An 18,274-nucleotide genomic window follows, 5' to 3' on the forward strand; every position below is an offset into this window, starting at 1 on the left:
GCTCCACATGCCAACAATGCTGTAAGTACCAAAGGTGGCGGCCATCTTGAAAATGGCATGCTGGGTGAATTGATTACTAGGCTGAAAACAATGAACTGTAAAAAGGATCAAGCATTAGCATGAACGAATCCAAGTCTGGCTGTAATATTAAGAACATGAAGGACAGTAACAGTTTAGCCAATTGTCGCATGCCACGTGGCATTAGTAGAGAAAGAGCAGCATATGCCACTGGCTGTTCAATAGTTTAACCCTTGAAGAATGCAAGCTTCAACATGATGTAAGTAATGCCAACATATGCGAATATTTGTTATTGGGCGGAAGCTGAACCATTATTGTGACAAAAGCGGAAGCAGTTATGATCCTACGGGAAGCCGTGTAAAAAGAGCAAGGGTTCTCTTGTGCACAAATTTTGAATAGGGTTTTGACGTTCCGAGGATACTACGGGAACCAATGATAGCATGAACTCAAATATGCTTGCCAAATTAACCCAACAGCGAACGAACTGAACTAAGGAACAGCCAAACAGTAACTACACGTCACCTTTGCTCTTCTTGGTTTTCTATAAGTGGCATATGCAGACCGCAGAGAGCGGAGTCGATAGCGAGGAGGAACTTTCGCGCGTTTTGGTGTGGCATAATATGTGAAAACAGAGGAAGCCACTGCTCGCTCCCGAACCACGACAGGTTGTCGCCCATACTCTCTAACAACATTCGAAGAGCGTGGCTCTCTGTCAGCAACGTACTGTGGGGCGCGCACCCGAGGACCAACGGGTAGCACGTAATACCCACTCCCCGGACCTGCGACTTGAATTAGAACGACTCTAGGTCTAGGCGTATAGTAGGCGGGAACTGATGCGTAAGGATAGCTAGCTACCTCATTCCGGTATAGGATAGGTTTGGCTTGTGGTTTGGCAGTTTGTTGGTTGGCTTTTCGTGCAACCCTTCTCGCTGCGACAGAAGACTTGGGTGTAGCGTATGCCTCACTGGATACCTGCGAGGAAGGGAGGGCACAAAGATCATGGAAGGAGTGGAAAAAACACAAGAGCTGCAAATTAAAGATGGTCTACATAATCTACAAACCTAGTGAAGCTTGGGAGTTTGGACCTGGTTGTTTTTTAGAATTTGTTTTTTGATGAAACCGTGTTCATCAAGATTGATTGGTGTTCCTTCATGTTCTTAACCGATATCTAGTTAGCATTCAGGCAACCCACCGTCATTTAGTGCCAGACCAGCCTCTCTACTGATGTCAGTGCTTGTGAGTAGGGAGGAAAGAATGTAAGCCTAGTTAGTTGGTTTATTCCTAGTTAGCAACACACCTGTCTGAGGGGAGATGTAATGCGCGCAGCTCTCCTCTATCTAGGAGAGTAGGTTAAAACCGTTAGCATCCACTTAGCAGCCAGAGTCATACACAGGAACTAGCAAGTAAGAGAAAGAACCGGAATAGCCACTACATTGGGTGAAGCATCAGCCAGCCATTCACTAGGAGCAGAAAGGGAGACAGAGCATGTCCATAGGCTTGGCTAGACTACGGGCAGAACACATTACCTTGATTTTGATCTTATCAAGAACAGTAAGCTTATAACTGTCACGTTTGTCCTTGTCATTCGCAGATGCCGTTTCAGGTAAAGTGAGAGACAGCGTCTCTGAGGGCAACACACGCTCGCTGACAGGAAGCTCAATGACGTCAACACGTTGTGTTGTGCCCCCCTGAAGGCGTTTTCTGAAGGATGTGTACGGGAGGAAGTTATCTGTCGGCTTGCTAGGAGTGTAAGTTCCAATCTCTCTGTATGCAGATGGTACCGTTCTAGGTGAAACCCTACTATCAAGTCTGCTGCGGAAATCGGCACGAATATCTCGCAGCTTGTTCACATAGGTCCCAAAGAAACTGTCCACTATCGAGGAACTTGGCGAGGGAAGGCCAAGTACGCTTGTTCCCAATCCTCTGCCTACAATTGGGACTGGTGGGTGGTAGTATTTAAATCCATATCGGCCGCCGGTATTGGGGGACACCACATCTCCTTCCACGCTTAGCACTAAGCTAGCATTATCATAGTTGCCAAAGCCATTGTTTTTGAAAGCGGTCCTTGCACGAGCAGCGGATGATGACACAATGGAATTCAAATACAAATCACTTCCCTTTGAACCAATATCTGAGCTGATTTTGGGAAGATATGGGAGTGTGGATACAAGTGGGAGCTCTGGTGCAGGAGGGGTGTTCTCATAGGGGGCTAGTTCTAGAACTCCGGGAGATTCAAGCCTTCTCCTCGGTTTGAAGGGTACATACTCATCAGGCTCGTCCATGTAACTGTCATCTTCATTATCCAGGTAACTTATGTACCTTCCCCCAGCAGCTCCCTCATCGTCCCAGTGGGTAGCATTGGCTGTACCATAGTAATCTGGTATGGATTCCGTCTCACTGAGGATATCCCCTGCCTCTGACGTGATGTCGTCTACGTCATAGTAAGGCCAGTACTTTGATGATCCCCTTTGTCCTGCCCGCTTTCTTTTAAGTCTGTCCATATAGTTGCCAACTCGTCTCTTGGTCCCCAAGACCTTTGGCCGACGTCTCGTGGTGGTCAGTTCTGGGTAATCAGGTTCATTCACATAATAATTGTCATATGTAGTCAGAGGGGTGCCAGCTGTGTATGTGACGGGAGTCTGCGTGCCGCTAGCATACGGTGACACTGATGGCGACAATGTCAGGCGTCTGGAAGGGATGTACCCACTAAGTAGCCGTGTTCCAGGTCGGGAACTGTAGGACAGGTACACGGGAGACTGTGTGCCACTAGCATATGGCGACACACTGACTGTCCTGTAGGCAAATCTGGGTGACACATACCCTCCGAGCAGCTTTGTGGTCTCTGTATATGCTGATGGTCTATATGTGGGAGTGGTAGATCCACTGTCAAATGCTAATTTGTAGGTAGGCCTCTTCGAGCCTAGATATGGCGATTGATAAAGGGGAGTCGTCGTCCCACTACCTAAGGGAGATCCAGAACGGTACAAAGTGCGAGGAATGTACCCTCCTAGAAGCCGAGTGGATGAACTGTCTGGCAACACACCGGAAGAACTGCTATCATAAGTACTTTTGAGAGAGGCTATCCTACTGGCGGTGTTGCCTAAACTACTGTTCCTGGCGTATTTACTGACGGTGGGAGTTACATTTGGTCGAGGAGGTGCGCTGGCTTGAAGGTGTGAGGTGGGGAGTGAGTAACTTGTCTTACTGGATGACACCGGCGTGTCATCAATGTCGGGGGAGAAGGAACGAGTGATAGGTCGTGATAGAAAACGCCTCCCGGGAAGGGCGCTGGCTGTCCGGCTAGGCGAGGCCATCAGCGGCGAGTTTGTCGACGGGGGCTGCATGAATAGTGAAGGGACACCTTAGATACAACTTACTTTGCCCTGGTCTAAATTATATAGAATGTATGGTCTGGGTGATGGAACTAGTTGGACTAAGGGCAAATCAAAGGAAAATCACTATCTACATAAATAAAACATGAGAAGCATTGGGTTGTAGGTTGTAGTGTCTAATGAGGTTATTGGATATGCGACAAAAAAGACTATAGGACGGAATATGGCTACTTGTATGGAACAGTTACCTTGGCCCAGAATGGCATGATCTTGTAACACATGACGGTACAAATGACGTGTGTGTATATGTGTGTTCGCCAGTGCCTATTGACAATGTCGATGATGTTAAAGATGAGGAATATCATCTGGCATAAGTCTAAAGGATTTGCAGAAACGCAGGTGTTGGGTACATGCTTTCGCGAGCACCTGTTGTCATCACTGATTTTTAGTGATCCATTTATATAATTTGACCTTTAACGCCCAATGAAATCCGTTTCGGCAAATAATTGAAACTAATTATTCTTTGGCGTTGACGTTTTAGATTTATAATCATCAATGCATTCAGTAATAATATTGGTCAACAAAGATGTTGTTGATTTAAATTAATTGCGTTTTAACCCCGTTTCTGCAAATACTCAAATTCTAATAGTCATCGCTATTCGTCTTCATTGTACTATCGAAACACAAAGACCATGCAGTAGATTATTATATCGACAAGCCAGAATATGATGAATTACCAATATATGTGCTAAAGGAATAGGGACTGTGCACCATGTTATAAATTTCGTTTCAGATCAATCATTCAAAAGATCTACAGACAACATTGTAATATTCATAGACTATATATCTAACGACAACATGTGTTAACTTATATGTATATTTTGTCATACACAACATAAAGAACCTTTAAATGAGTATATGTAAAAAAAGATATACCTCTTACATATATAGTTGCATTTTTGTAATTACTGCAATAATATTCATAAAAATATGGAACGTAAAGCATGTATCTGAAACGGAATGTTATGGAGTTTATTCGGGGAGTCATGGGATCACGCACACTCCTTCTGGTTGGGATACTATATGATTAAAAATCATTCTCACATGTTATTGATTGACTATCGAAATATAACTTCACGTAGTGTTCACGGAAATTACCTGAGTCCTCTATACTCCAGATTGATGTCATTGAGGATTAAAGGATAAAAATAATAGTTAATTTTCAGGTATGAAGTTTCATGTATGTAAGGGGAAGACCCACGGCATGAACACATCAACCGGGCACAGCCCTGTACACAAATCATGGTGAATAAGACCAATACAAAATCACAAACTGTAAAAACTAAATCTGGATTCAAAATCATTTCATATATTACAATGATCTAAATGATCAAGTAAACATTGAAGGCAAAGTACAAAGTTTCAAGATTAACTTAAGAATATAAAATGAATTTGAGATAATTATTATAACCGACATACAAGCTATTTTTGTTTCCTTTCGTTATTTTTGTCGTTGTTTCATAAGCTTTAGAATCACATTCAAATATATTCTTCATTGAAGTAAAGGTGGTACACATTTTATAATATGGACTGTAAAACAATATCTTGTAATATTTCTAGTCCACATGAAGCCTAGAAGCTGTTGAAGAAGTGCCTCGCTACTGTGTAAGCACCACACGCTTTGTGTCTCTTCAAAACTCGGTTCAAACATTCTTAACCCAAAAGCATCAATGTGAAATCGTTTTTCAATCGCGACAAGAATGTTGGAATTGGCAGTGTAGGAAAATGGCGGATAAAGGGAGGTAACTCACGATGGCTGCTGTGGCGTTTTGCAGAAGAGTCTGGTCCCGCCCTCGTGACCTGTTGGCAGTGTCGTAAGTGTCGTACAGGGAAGCGTCAGAATATGATGTGGCGTTAGTGACGGCACTGCCAAGAGCGTACTCCTCTGCTGTGCTCTCTGAATACAGATTGTTGTATTAAGATGTCAAAAACATTTTCATGACAGTTGAAATTTGTTTGCAAAACACATATCATTCAGCTCCACTCGACTCATTCCGTTACCTACAAGATTCCCCAGAAAGAAATAAAGTAGTCCAGCACTGCAAGCCATGCATAACGCAAGATTCCTCCGCACAAAGTTCATACATCATGACGGCCGATGTCTTTAGAAAAACTTTTTTTATGACAAAAGAAGTTCGGTATATTATTTGATATTGTGAAAGATTAATGTGAGGTCACGACTGCCCATTAAATAGCGCAATCTGAAAGTCACGTTCATTATGGATTCATACTGATATTGTCTGAGTAGACTTATTGATTGCTGTGTGTCGAATGCATCTATCAGTGTCCTTTGTTGATGACATGTTCTTGACAAGACTTACTATTTTTTCCCCAAAAATGAAATTGTCCTGCAAATGCTTTTGAAAAAAAATGAAATTGGTAGTCACAATAAAAGTATTTTTCTTTCTTATTTAAAAAAAGAAAGACTCATGAACTTGATTAAAAAATATATATCTGTAACTAAAAAAAATATCTAACCTCCATACAAAATCCCAAATTCCCCTCACCCAAATTGGCCGGTCCCTAAGGGAAGGCACACGATAGTGAAGCGTTTTTTCATATTCTCGGTAGCTCACACGTGGATCCAGAACGATGCTATTGCTACAGACGAAGTGGTACAGTGAACTTTCGTTTTAAGCAGAGATTTCTTGTTATTATGGAAAGGGCTTTGTCGCTTTTTATTTACCGTATCCAAGCCTGCGTGGTATATACTCAGGGGCAAAGGCGTCGCTGTACACACGTCTAGGGGTGGCACCGAACGTCCCTCTGCGCAGAACGGAGTGGCCCCTTGTGCTCTGAAACAGGTAATACATTGGTTTTAGCGCCTGCGTTTATACCCAGGAACAGGTGATGCAGGGGTTATAGTGCCTGCGTGTATACCCAGGAACCAGGTAATACAGGGGTTATAGTGCCTGCGTGTATACCCAGGAACCAGGTAATACAGGGGTTATAGTGCCTGCGTGTATACCCAGGAACCAGGTAATACAGGGGTTATAGTGCCTGCGTGTATACCCAGGAACCAGGTAATGCAGGGGTTATAGTGCCTGCGTGTATACCCAGGAACCAGGTAATACGGGGGTTATAGCGCCTACGTGTATACCCAGGAACCAGGTAATACAGGGGTTATAGCGCCTACGTGTATACCCAGGAACAGGTAATACAGGGGTTATAGTGCCTGCGTGTATACCCAGGAACAGGTAATACAGGGGTTATAGTGCCTGCGTGTATACCCAGGAACCAGGCAATACAGGGGTTATAGTGCCTGCGTGTATACCCAGGAACCAGGTAATACAGGGGTTATAGCGCCTACGTGTATACCCAGGAACAGGTAATACAGGGGTTATAGTGCCTGCGTGTATACCCAGGAACAGGTAATACAGGGGTTATAGTGCCTGCGTGTATACCCAGGAACCAGGTAATACAGGGGTTATAGTGCCTGCGTGTATACCAGGGAACCAGGTAATGCAGGGGTTATAGTGCCTGCGTGTATACCCAGGAACCAGGTAATACAGGGGTTAAAGTGCCTGCGTGTATACCCAGGAACCAGGTAATACAGGGGTTATAGTGCCTGCGTGTATACCCAGGAACAGGTAATACAGGGGTTATAGTGCCTGCGTGTATACCCAGGAACAGGTAATACAGGGGTTATAGTGCCTGCGTGTATACCCAGGAACAGGTAATACAGGGGTTATAGTGCCTGCGTGTATACCCAGGAACCAGGTAATACAGGGGTTATAGTGCCTGCGTGTATACCCAGGAACAGGTAATGCAGGGGTTATAGTGCCTGCGTGTATACCCAGGAACAGGTAATACGGGGGTTATAGTGCCTGCGTGTATACCCAGGAACAGGTAATGCAGGGGTTATAGTGCCTGCGTGTATACCCAGGAACAGGTAATACAGGGGTTATAATAGGCGGGTATACACAGGAACAGATAATAAAGGGTGTTATAGTAGGCCGGTACACCCAGGAACTGATAATAAAGGTGTTATAGTACTTGCGTGTATACCCAGGAACAGGTAACACATGGGTTATAATAGGCGGGTATACCCAGGTAATACAGGGGTTATAGTACAGATGTTATACCCAAGAACAGGTCACAGAGGGGTTATAGTAGAGGTGGGTATACCCAAGATCATCCATATTTTCTCCAAATAATGAGAGTCAATTGTATATTCATTCAATTTAATTGTATACATTAAAGCATTAACTCATAAAAAACATATGTCTGTTTTATGCGATATACCTTTGCAATGAGATTATTTTCAATTAATGTAGGTGATATCAGTCTTGAATTAGTAGGTTAACGTGTTAATAAACAGTTTCTACTATTCAATTAGTGTTTAGTTTCAAATGCATGGAATACATCGACCTCCAAGAAAGTGTTCCCAGTTATCTTCCCTTTGTTGGCTGCCCCTGGGTAGGTTTCTATCGTTAACAGGCCCATTGCAGACAAGCCACACGCGTTTGGAATGTTCATCACAACTGTGCACCTATTCAAAGTCAAAGGGGAGCCACCATTTAATATTTAGAAACAGAATACTGTTTCGGTCACTTCGTCAAAACACGCAATTTTCTTTTGTTAAAAGATGAACCGAACAATCGATACTACTCATAGGTGTTAAGGAACACTCGCTGTTTTTTCATATAACTACAGTCAATCGGTTATGGCTGGTGGGCATTGCAACACACATCCTTCCTTTGTTCCTTTGAGTAGTATACATTGTTTTCACTTTTGTCGAGAGAACAATTTCTTTTTTTTGATGAAACATATGAAAGTATTTCTTTCACATACAAACGATCGCATCAACTCCACCACCACCATCGCCCCAATATTGCAAATTCTTATGAAATATAATTACAACAGTGAAAAGGAGTGAGTGAGTGAGTAAGTATGGTTTTACGCCGCTTTTAGCAATATTCCAGCAATATCACGGCGGGGGACACCAGAAATGGGCTCCACACATTGTACCCATGTCGGGAATCGAACCAGGGTCTTCGGCGTGACGAGCGAACGCTTTAACCACTAGGCTACCCGACCGCCCCCAGTGAAAAGGACCCCAAGGTGACAAACAAACAGTATTTTCACAACACAACTTTGCAGCAACACCATATACACTTCCGTAATCAGCAACGGCAGTAAACGGTCTGCGCGAGGGCAACTATGTCAGAGGAATCTCTGGCACTGCAGCAACATTTGCTGACTGAGCAGATTCTGTACAACTATTCACAGGTCTTGTCGTACAGCTGTGGAGTGTGCGTGGCAGGCGGAAGTTGGAATGTGAGGGAGTGAGTTTTCGAGTAGAGTTTGAACCTGCTTTGGGTAACATTCCAGCATATTTACGGCGGGCATACCAAAAATGGGGTTCAGGCAGTTAACATATTAGAGGCATGGAACCAATGGTCTATCTAACCGCCCATATAACTAATAGGATATTTATAGCCACATCAGGCAGTTAACATATGAGGGGCATGGAACCAATGGTCTATCTAACCGCCCATATAACTAATATGGTATTAATAACCACAACAGGCAGTTAACATATTAGGGGCATTGAACCAATGGTCTATCTAACCGCCCTTATAACTAATATGGTATTAATAACCACAACAGGCAGTTAACATATTAGGGGCATTGAACCAATGGTCTATCTAACCGCCCACATAACTATTATGATATTTATATCCACATCAGGCAGATAACATATTAAGGGCATGGAACCAATGGTCTATCTAATCGCCCACATACCTAATGTGATATTTATAAGCACATCAGGCAGGTAGGGGCGTGGAACCAATGGTCCATCTAACCGCCCACATAATTAATATGGTAATAACAGCCACAACAGGCAGTTAACATATTAGGGGCATTGAACCAATGGTCTATCTAACCGCCCACATAACTAATATCATATTTATAACCGCATCCTGCTTCAAGTGCGTGTGTGTCAGGTTAAGTGTGCGTGTGTGTGTGTGTGTGTGTGTGTGTGTGTGTGTTAACAAGTTTTTTTATGCAGACCAATCTTTTAATGATTTGCCTGATAACATGGTACAAGTGACGATGTTTAGACATTTACAGGAAATGAGAAGTGAGATCCATCTCGTTGACAATGGTCCCTCTTTAATGACTAAAGGATAATATATATTTGGGTGTAGCTTCTTTAAAATAACACATTACGTTGTATTGTTTGGACTGCAGGTGTATACAAAATGTAACTTGTCGTCACATATAATTTCAGACATGCATGTAGGAAATATATTTCTACTCTTGAATGTTGAGGTGATACAATATATCCCTATCCTAAAGTATGAATCAATGGAAATTGAAACCACGATTAATAAAATATACAACTATTTTTTTCAAAATACTTTCGTTCCCCCACAATAAAAATTATTTTCCTGACATGAACGTCAAAGTCATCACTAAACTTTTGAAACCGGTCTGAGTTTTTCAATCCAGAAACTTCATTCCGGAATCCGTCAGAATGTGGCAAGACCCACGTGCGAAGCTGGAGTAGGATGAAACCCGATACCCCTGACACACGCCGCATTCCTCGTAGAAACACAGCACCCATACAGGAAGAGCCTAATTTAGCTGCGCTCATCTCAATACAGTGATAGATAGGAGAAGAGCTCCACGAACGCGCGCTTGTAAGGTTGCCATGGAAACGGATAGGTAGATATAGCAAGAGCGTACTTCAGAGGATTTCTGACGTAGACTTGTAGAATACCTCAGCGTTAGAGCGAGATAAACATCTTTATAGCAAAGCTTTTTCTGTGATAACAATCTTCTTATACACTAAATATTTTACCTACGAAAATTCAAATGTGCCCCCTCCTCCCCACTGTGCATGGTGTTTCTGGTTGCCTACAGCAGAGATATTACTTATTTGATATGATCTATGTAAAAATGTATTTATATAGTTTCCTATCAACAATATTTAAAGATAAATTGTTTGATAGGCATTACATATTTAAAGATATTTCACAGCATTTCATTACATTGAAGTGGGATATGGTCATAAGAGAATAAAATACCAATTGCAATAGTCATTTCTAATTAAAATATTAATTGCGAAAGAATCTCTGTTCACATAGTTCTTACAGAATAGCTTCAACATCAGCTAACCTATAATATACAAAACATCCCCTTTGAAGATTCGGGGTAGAACTGGTCTTCAGCAACCCATGCTTGCCGTAAAAAGCGACTAGGCTTGTCATCAGAGGCGACTTAAGGTATCGGGTGGTCAGACTCGCTGACTTGGTTGATGCATGTCATCGTATCTCAATTGCGTGGATCTATGCCAATGATGTAAATCACTGGAAAGTCTGGTCCAAACTCGATTATTTACAGACCGCCGTCATATACCTGGAATATTGTTAAGTGCGGCGTTAAACAAGAAACAAACTAATGATAAAGATAAAGTTTGCAGGCAAAGTGGCTTGATTTAATGGATCTTGACACGTATTTCTATTCAGCATTTTGGGCTCCAAGGTTAGCAGGTAACATCTGTGGCTGTGCCTTCAGCGACGAACACGGTACATATAAAGACTTGAAGAAGCACCTCCGTGCACACAATAACAAGGGGGCTATTATTAACCTCTCAGACTGGCAAAGAGCGCATCAGCCCAAACCGAGAAAAATAACATACAGATAGACCATAGACTTATCAGTGAATCGGAGACTGAAAGTGCAAAGCGGAACTTGAAGGAATTACTGTGTGTATTCTAGCAACTTCCAAGGCCACGCCACATGTTGTTTCTGTGGAATATCAGCACGCGCGACACTGTGTACATTTGAACCTCGATAGTCTGGAATTACATATACACATGAACACTCCCTGCTCTCTATTAGTAATCTGGACTATTTTCGTGGAAACGTTGCTTTACGGAATTTGATGGTTTAATTATGCTGAATTATGACGAATTTTGGACTAAGGATATTGAACTGTATTAAGTATTAATTACATTGTAATGATGTTAAGTTCGGTGTTTTCTTGGGATAATTCGGTTTTGCTTGTTTGTCTGTTGTTAATCGCCGCAGTCAACAATATTATAGCAATATGACGGCGGCCTGTGTAATAATCGAGTCTGGACCAAACAAACAAGTGACTGATACTTTTCGTCCAGTTCCACGTTCTCGGCTACAATGACACGATGTCAACCATGGCACCCAGTCAAACAACCCGATCCATTTGGTCGCCTCTACGACCAGCATGGGTTGCTGCGGACAATTCTAAACCTGAATCTCTTCTGAAAATGAACATGATATTCAATATGACATATATATCTGCCACTAGGTGGGGTGTTTCGATCACATCCGGTCAGAGATATGTCTTCTTAAAAAAAAAGATCTGTGTAGCCCACACACGGACATACGAAACTGAAGAGTGTAGGGTACTAAGGGATGAGCATGTCCGTCCAGTGTTGCATTCGATAATCACATCATGACCATTTCAGTCTCGACGTTAGGGATACCAATGAGTGTGTGTCGAGCCATAAAGGGTGCAGCTGTTAACCATGTCTAGATAGTCCCTAGGAAGAAACGAGAATTGGTGAAATGTCGACGCGTCCCAAACTATCCCCCAAATGCAATGTCTAGGTAATCAGCGGGTATAAATATATCCACTCTCTTCAGCGTACGGGGATTCTGCTGCAACTGTTGTTGTTACGCGCAACGAGTAGACAAATGAAACTTAAGTTATGGCAAACTGAGTAAACGGCTAAATTTAAACTGTCTTATGTTTCAAGCCAAGGGATTTAGTGTAACGCCAAATGGTCTTATCACTCAGGTATTTGTGTCTCGTAGATCTTTGCACTGGCAAAGTCCTGCACACACGTGATTCTTCCTAGTAGCGCAGCATAAGTGAGTTGAATTAAACGAACTTTCCACGATAACATGTTTAGTGAGTGAGTATTGTTTTACGCCGCTTTTAGCAATATTCCAGCAATATCACGGTGGGGGACATCAGAAATGGGCTTCACACATTGTACCCATGTGGGGAATCGAACTCGGGTCTTCGGCTTGACGAGCGACGCTTTAACTACTAGGCTACCCTACCACCCTGGTTAGGTTTAGAATTCATGGCCAAATAAGCGAACGAGTGAAGTTTTACCCTGCATTACTCTAGTCATATAACGGCGGATGACCCAAAGAATGGACTTCCCATGTTGGACCTTTGCTGGGATTCGAACGCGGTCTTCGGTGTGACGAGCCAACACTTTAACCGCCAGGTCACTCCACCAAACTTGTATCATAGTGTACACTGAGCGTCCGATAAACTAATGATCAAGCATCAAAATAGTCTGTGTCACAGTCCCCGAACCATATTATTTTCCCTTACGCCCAGCACTTACTCTAAAACTATACTTATAAATGAAGCAAGTTTAGAATTTCCATCTTACAGGGCTCCTTTTCATGTTTAAATGGAGTTGTTTGTTTCTATCAAAAATTCAATATTTTCAGAGACTAAGCCTAGCATCTAAGGAACTGAAACATCATGACGGCAACGTTGTACCTGACGTGAAGATAAACAGAGGTAACTCAATCCATAAATACATTAAGTATCTGCAAAGTAGTTTTTCAAAGCCTAGCACAGCTTCATCTGGTGAATCATTCTCAGAGTCCGCACTTGCCATCACGCTCTATGTAGAGCATGCTCCCGTGTCTACGATGCTCTACCACAGGCGATCCTGTATCCAAAGGATTGTCCTGTGGTCTAAGGAAAGTTTAACGGTAAGCGATATATATAGAGCTTTCTTGGGTTGGTTAAACATCAGTTTGGAGAGTATATCACGACGTGGCAGCTGAAGGTGCAGAGAAGGCCCAAAGTGGCATATGTTGCACACTTTTACCACTTTGGGGAAGCCCAACAGAATTGAAAGACAGTCAACTACGGTTACAACGAACTAAGAGTGCCACTAGTTTTAGTTCGTTATAACCGTAGCTCGTTATAGGCACAAAACAGCCTATATAATGCAAATGGACGGGACCAAAAAACAATTCGTAATTAATCCATTGTCTAGTTACGTAGTATTTGCTTTTAAGCCTCTGTGAAATAATGAAATGAAATGAAAAGGTCTCCCTTCATGCACTGTCGGTAAATATCGCCCAACCAACAGAGATATAGAACTACCTGTATCAGAACATTCTCTGAGTAGTGACGACAACATTGACGTCAGAGCAGGGAGCAGATGGCGCTGTTAAGGGCAATGCCCATCTGCATCTAATGCAGGAATCAGGGGAAAGGGCTGGGTTTCTTTTAGGTTGCCATGTGATACCAGACATGAAACCATTGTGTTTAAGAAGTTATTCACCTGCAAACACCTTGCCGTTCAATGTACACTTGTCTTTGCCGGTCTCGTTCGGCGTTTTGTTTGGTTATGAAGATTGTTGCAGGTATTCATATTAAATACATCTATGATATGAATACATATTCATGCATAATGAATTAGCATGGTCATTAAGAGAATTGGGTTTAATTTGACATTATTAATTCATATTTACCATGATTTTCATATTTTATTTCTAAACTTAAAGTTAAGACAAGTTCAGACAGCGATTTTCAAAGTTAAATATGACGTCATTAAGTTTATTCTGCACAGAATTAGTTTTCTCTCATTTCGGTATTAACACAATCGAGACATAAGGTAAAAAAATAAAAATGTAAATATGATACAACTTAGATCAGATCTCTTCAAGAAATACTGGTTCACATTTGCTTTGCAAGATTATTGGAAAAATTAAAAAGCGCTCATAGAAATAAATTTTTGATTAAAAACAAGTTCTTCAATCACATGTCAACATTATAAAATAGTTTTTATATGAATCAATATAAACAAATGTGTTATAATTACCTAAAAGCAGTTCAAAACTTATAATCCACCTTGAAAGGACGAAAACACCTCCTTGTAAAGCAGAACAGCTTCTTTGTGAACAGTCTACTACGCAAAAGCGGATCTTAAAGAACCTAGCGGAGCTGGAAAGGATAGTTTAAGACCCAGCTCCCGGTGTAAGGTCCGCCTCTTGTTATAATATTCCAATAACCTATTGCAGCTGACATTATCCTGCACCGGGCCCACTTGGCATTGGCAGAGAATCAAGATTGACTTGCAACTGGCAGACCAATCACGTCCGTCGATGTCGGATCTGACACAGGTCTCCCTTACAGCCCGTGTCGCAAGTCGTCTAGGCAGATTGCCAATCCTGAAACACACCTGTCCGATCTTGCGCTCCCTGCGAAGTGGTTATATAAGATCGCGAAAATGATACTTTCCTAGATACAATTTTAAACAAATTCTGGTAAACTAACTTGTCTGACAAACAGGCTGGTTGGATCTGTGTCTACAAAAGTGACTACAAGGCCTTGGCAACGGCCTATGTTAATTGTTATCACAAGAGATATGGCAGCGGGGGTCATTAGCTGTTCCCAACGCCCGTCCTTGGCCGATTCTAGTTCTGTGGATGATCCGGGGGCTAAAGTGATTTTGCAGCAATGCGGCAAACACTATCTCTATGGCATATAGACAGCAATATATCTCAGACGATCAAGCATGAGATTTGGGTAACCTTTAATATATGGGACTTGAAATGCCTTTGTAAAACTAACACAGTCCAGAGTATCACATTTGTATTCAGTTCGTAAAAAAGCGTATGCAAACGTTTATATTGATACATCTCCAGCTTGTGTAACCTTTGCGATAAATGTTCCCATGAACGGCTGAATGTTACAGGAAAAGCACCTGCATTACCCAGTATAACGCTCCTAGTTGCAGAGAACTTACCAAATTACATGTTTGTATCATGAATGAAACTGATAGGCTTGTGTACCGCTTGGCTTATTGCAAGAATGTAAGGTTGAATCAGCACTTAATAACACTTATCTATTACGAATCAATTAGTACCACATTGGCCAAAGTGTAGACTGATCCATGCGTTTGCCCTTTACAAAACAACTTCACCTGTTGCACAGGATCTATAGTGAAAAAAAGGTATTATTGGTGCACTTGGAAGCATGTGCGAACATGAACGTATAACAGATTCGGGTTAAAGGGCAAGTTCACACGGAAATGAACCATTTTTTCTTGTACTTTTTCCACATTAAAAGTGTTAACATAGAAGTATCATAGACAAAAATATAAAAACATCATATTTAATTAACATATTTATTGCACTAAAACGATTTATATTTTTCACATTTACCAAGTGTTCTATTTCCATAACAAAAACACCATGGCTTATGCCCCTTGCAATATGACGTCATTGGTGCCAATTGATAAACATTATGACGTCATCATGCTTTGTTAGAGCCGCTTCACGTGGTGTAGGTACAGTTTTGTGATTCTAGCATCTCAGATGCCAGCCAAAATTGTGTTATGCTGAGTCACCACTGCGCCGGAGTGTGTCGTAGACCATGTTGTTTTACCGCAAACTGGTCCTTGATATCTTTTGCGTTGAGAATAGACAGGGACCCAGTTGAATTGGCACCAATTACGTCATAATCTAAGGGGGATAACTCAGGCCTATTTCGCTCGTAAAACGAAGGCCTCATAACGGCATATCACTTTCACACTATTGTGAGCTTCCTACTGTCACTGTGAAAAAAAGGGGATGTACATGCTCTCTCTTGTATCATCAACACAAGTGTGATTGGTTGTTTAACGCACTCATGAATTATTACAGGTACATGACCCTTTGCCGCCATTTACGAAAGCATGGTTGCCGAAGACCATCAATTTCGGATCTTCATGAGGCATCAACAAGTAGCTTGTAGGAACCACTGTTTAAATAAAATACATATATATATATACACTTCATATGCAAATTTTCCCAGGTTTAACATTGGGCGTACCGCGATCATGACCATCTGTGAGGTGAAATGGGGTTTAACGTCGCGTCAAAGATTATTGCACTTATATAGTGACGTCCATGTACGTGTGTGTGTTTGTGTGGCTGCTTGTACTAGTCCGGACTGATGCCGATTTATAGCGCTAGCTCACTGAGATACCATGCCGCAGTTTAACATGAATACCCCACTCAGACACAGTATACTGACTCCGAGCCGATCAGTCCTTGTTTCAGCCCCTTAAAGCTGAGCGCCAGACAGCATGACCATCTGTTACTTTACAACATAATTAATATATACTACTGAAACGGTTAAAGAACACCCGATTCTTTGACATTACTATAGTAAATCAGTTAAACTCGGGTGTTCTTTAACTTCTTTGGAGTACACACACGTACATGCACGTCGCTATACAAGTGCAATAATCTTGGACGCGACGTTAAACCCCATTTCACGTCACCTCACCTTCTTTGGAGAAGTAAATCAGTGGCATCGTGTATGTAGTCTTTAAGTACCGACCATCTGAACCACCTTGAAACTATGCTTTATCTAGGTCCACCACCTGCATGTTTGATATTGTCAGAGCAGGTAGTGATGTAAGCTTTGAGAGTAAACAAAACACGCGTTGTTTACTCAGTGCACCAACATGCACCATTAATCACACGCTGTGGCAGATGCACTAAAACAAATTTAGAGATATCACAAGCGCGGTAAGATGTTATTTAGATATGGAACATTTGACATATTTTGGCGGAAGATGCTCTCCAAAAACATATAAATATGTTAACGATATGGAAACGAATCATCAAGTACGCCAACTTTGATATTATTTTGATAGGAAGGAACCTTGCGATGTTTAATTTCATTTGCTGTCAGAAATACACAGTCACAACTTATGTAAACACGTATGTATGTAAACACGATCGTAGAATTCTTATTAATATATATCACATTATACCATTCCTATATATTCAGTTCTATAGTGCAAATAAATCCAATTATGTAACACATATATATCCAATTCGCATAGTTACCCAACTGTATAACTACTGGATACCAGATTGTATCACCACAAAATATCAGATTCTTTAACAACAGAATATTATAAACAATAAATAATAACTGATATCGGAATCTATAAATCTTAGATATATGCTTCTATGACTGCTCGTTATGTACCATTCCAAAAATCCGAGGTATTCTATAACGCCTATCCCGGGTTTATGTTCGATTCAATAAATCCTTGAAGTCCGACTCCTAGCTGTCTGATTCTGTAATTCCCAGATATCAGATTCTATATCTCCCAGGTGTCCAATTACATATCTCCTAGATGTCCGATTCTATAACTACTAGATGTCCGATTCTCTACTTCCTAGATGTCCGATTTTATAATTCCCAGATGTCCGATTTTATAGTTCCTAGATGTCTGATTCTGTAACTCCCAGATGTCCAATTCTATAACTACAAGATGTCCGATTCTATAATTCCTAGCTGTCCATTTCTATATTTCCTAGATATCCGATACTATAACTCCCAGATGTCGGATTTCTATAATTCCTAGATGTCCCATTCTATAACTTCAAGATGTCCGATTTCTATAACTTCTAGATCCCGATTCTATAACTCCTAGATGTCCGATTCTATAACTCCTAGATGTCCGATTCTATAACTCCCAGATGTCCGATCTATAACTCCCAGATGTCCGATCTATAACTTCCAGATGCCCGATTCTATAACTCCCAGATGTCCGATTCTATAACTCCCAGATGTCCCATTCTATAACTCCTAGATGTCCGATTCTATAACTCCCAGATGTCCGATCTATAACTTCCAGATGGCCGATTCTATAACTTCCAGATGGCCGATCTATAACTCCCAGATGTCCCATTCTATAACTCCTAGATGTCCGATTCTATAACTCCTAGATGTCCGATTCTATAACTCCCAGATGTCCGATCTAGAACTTCCAGATGGCCGATTCTATAACTTCCAGATGGCCGATCTATAACTCCCAGATGTC

The 18,274-nt window shown here is 41.6% G+C and overlaps 1 protein-coding gene across 14 annotated transcripts in view; it reads right to left on the bottom strand.

The window, feature by feature from the left end:
* The window catches only part of LOC139454405 (uncharacterized), a 46,736-nt gene that overhangs the window by 14,602 nt on the left and 13,860 nt on the right, over positions 1-18,274 (bottom strand). For all 14 annotated transcript variants that reach the window (XM_071236085.1, XM_071236086.1, XM_071236089.1 and 11 more), the window contains 3 exons: positions 6,097-6,205; positions 5,162-5,307; positions 1,545-3,356 (listed from right to left, as the gene is read on the bottom strand). In XM_071236085.1, coding sequence (XP_071092186.1) covers positions 1,545-3,356; positions 5,162-5,307; positions 6,097-6,205 — 2,067 coding nt within the window. The remainder of the gene's footprint in view (positions 1-1,544; positions 3,357-5,161; positions 5,308-6,096; positions 6,206-18,274) is intronic.

Source organism: Haliotis cracherodii, unplaced genomic scaffold, assembly GCF_022045235.1.
Source record: "Haliotis cracherodii isolate W230 unplaced genomic scaffold, xgHalCrac1.p SCAF_10, whole genome shotgun sequence".
NCBI classification, from domain to species: Eukaryota; Metazoa; Mollusca; class Gastropoda; order Lepetellida; family Haliotidae; genus Haliotis; species Haliotis cracherodii.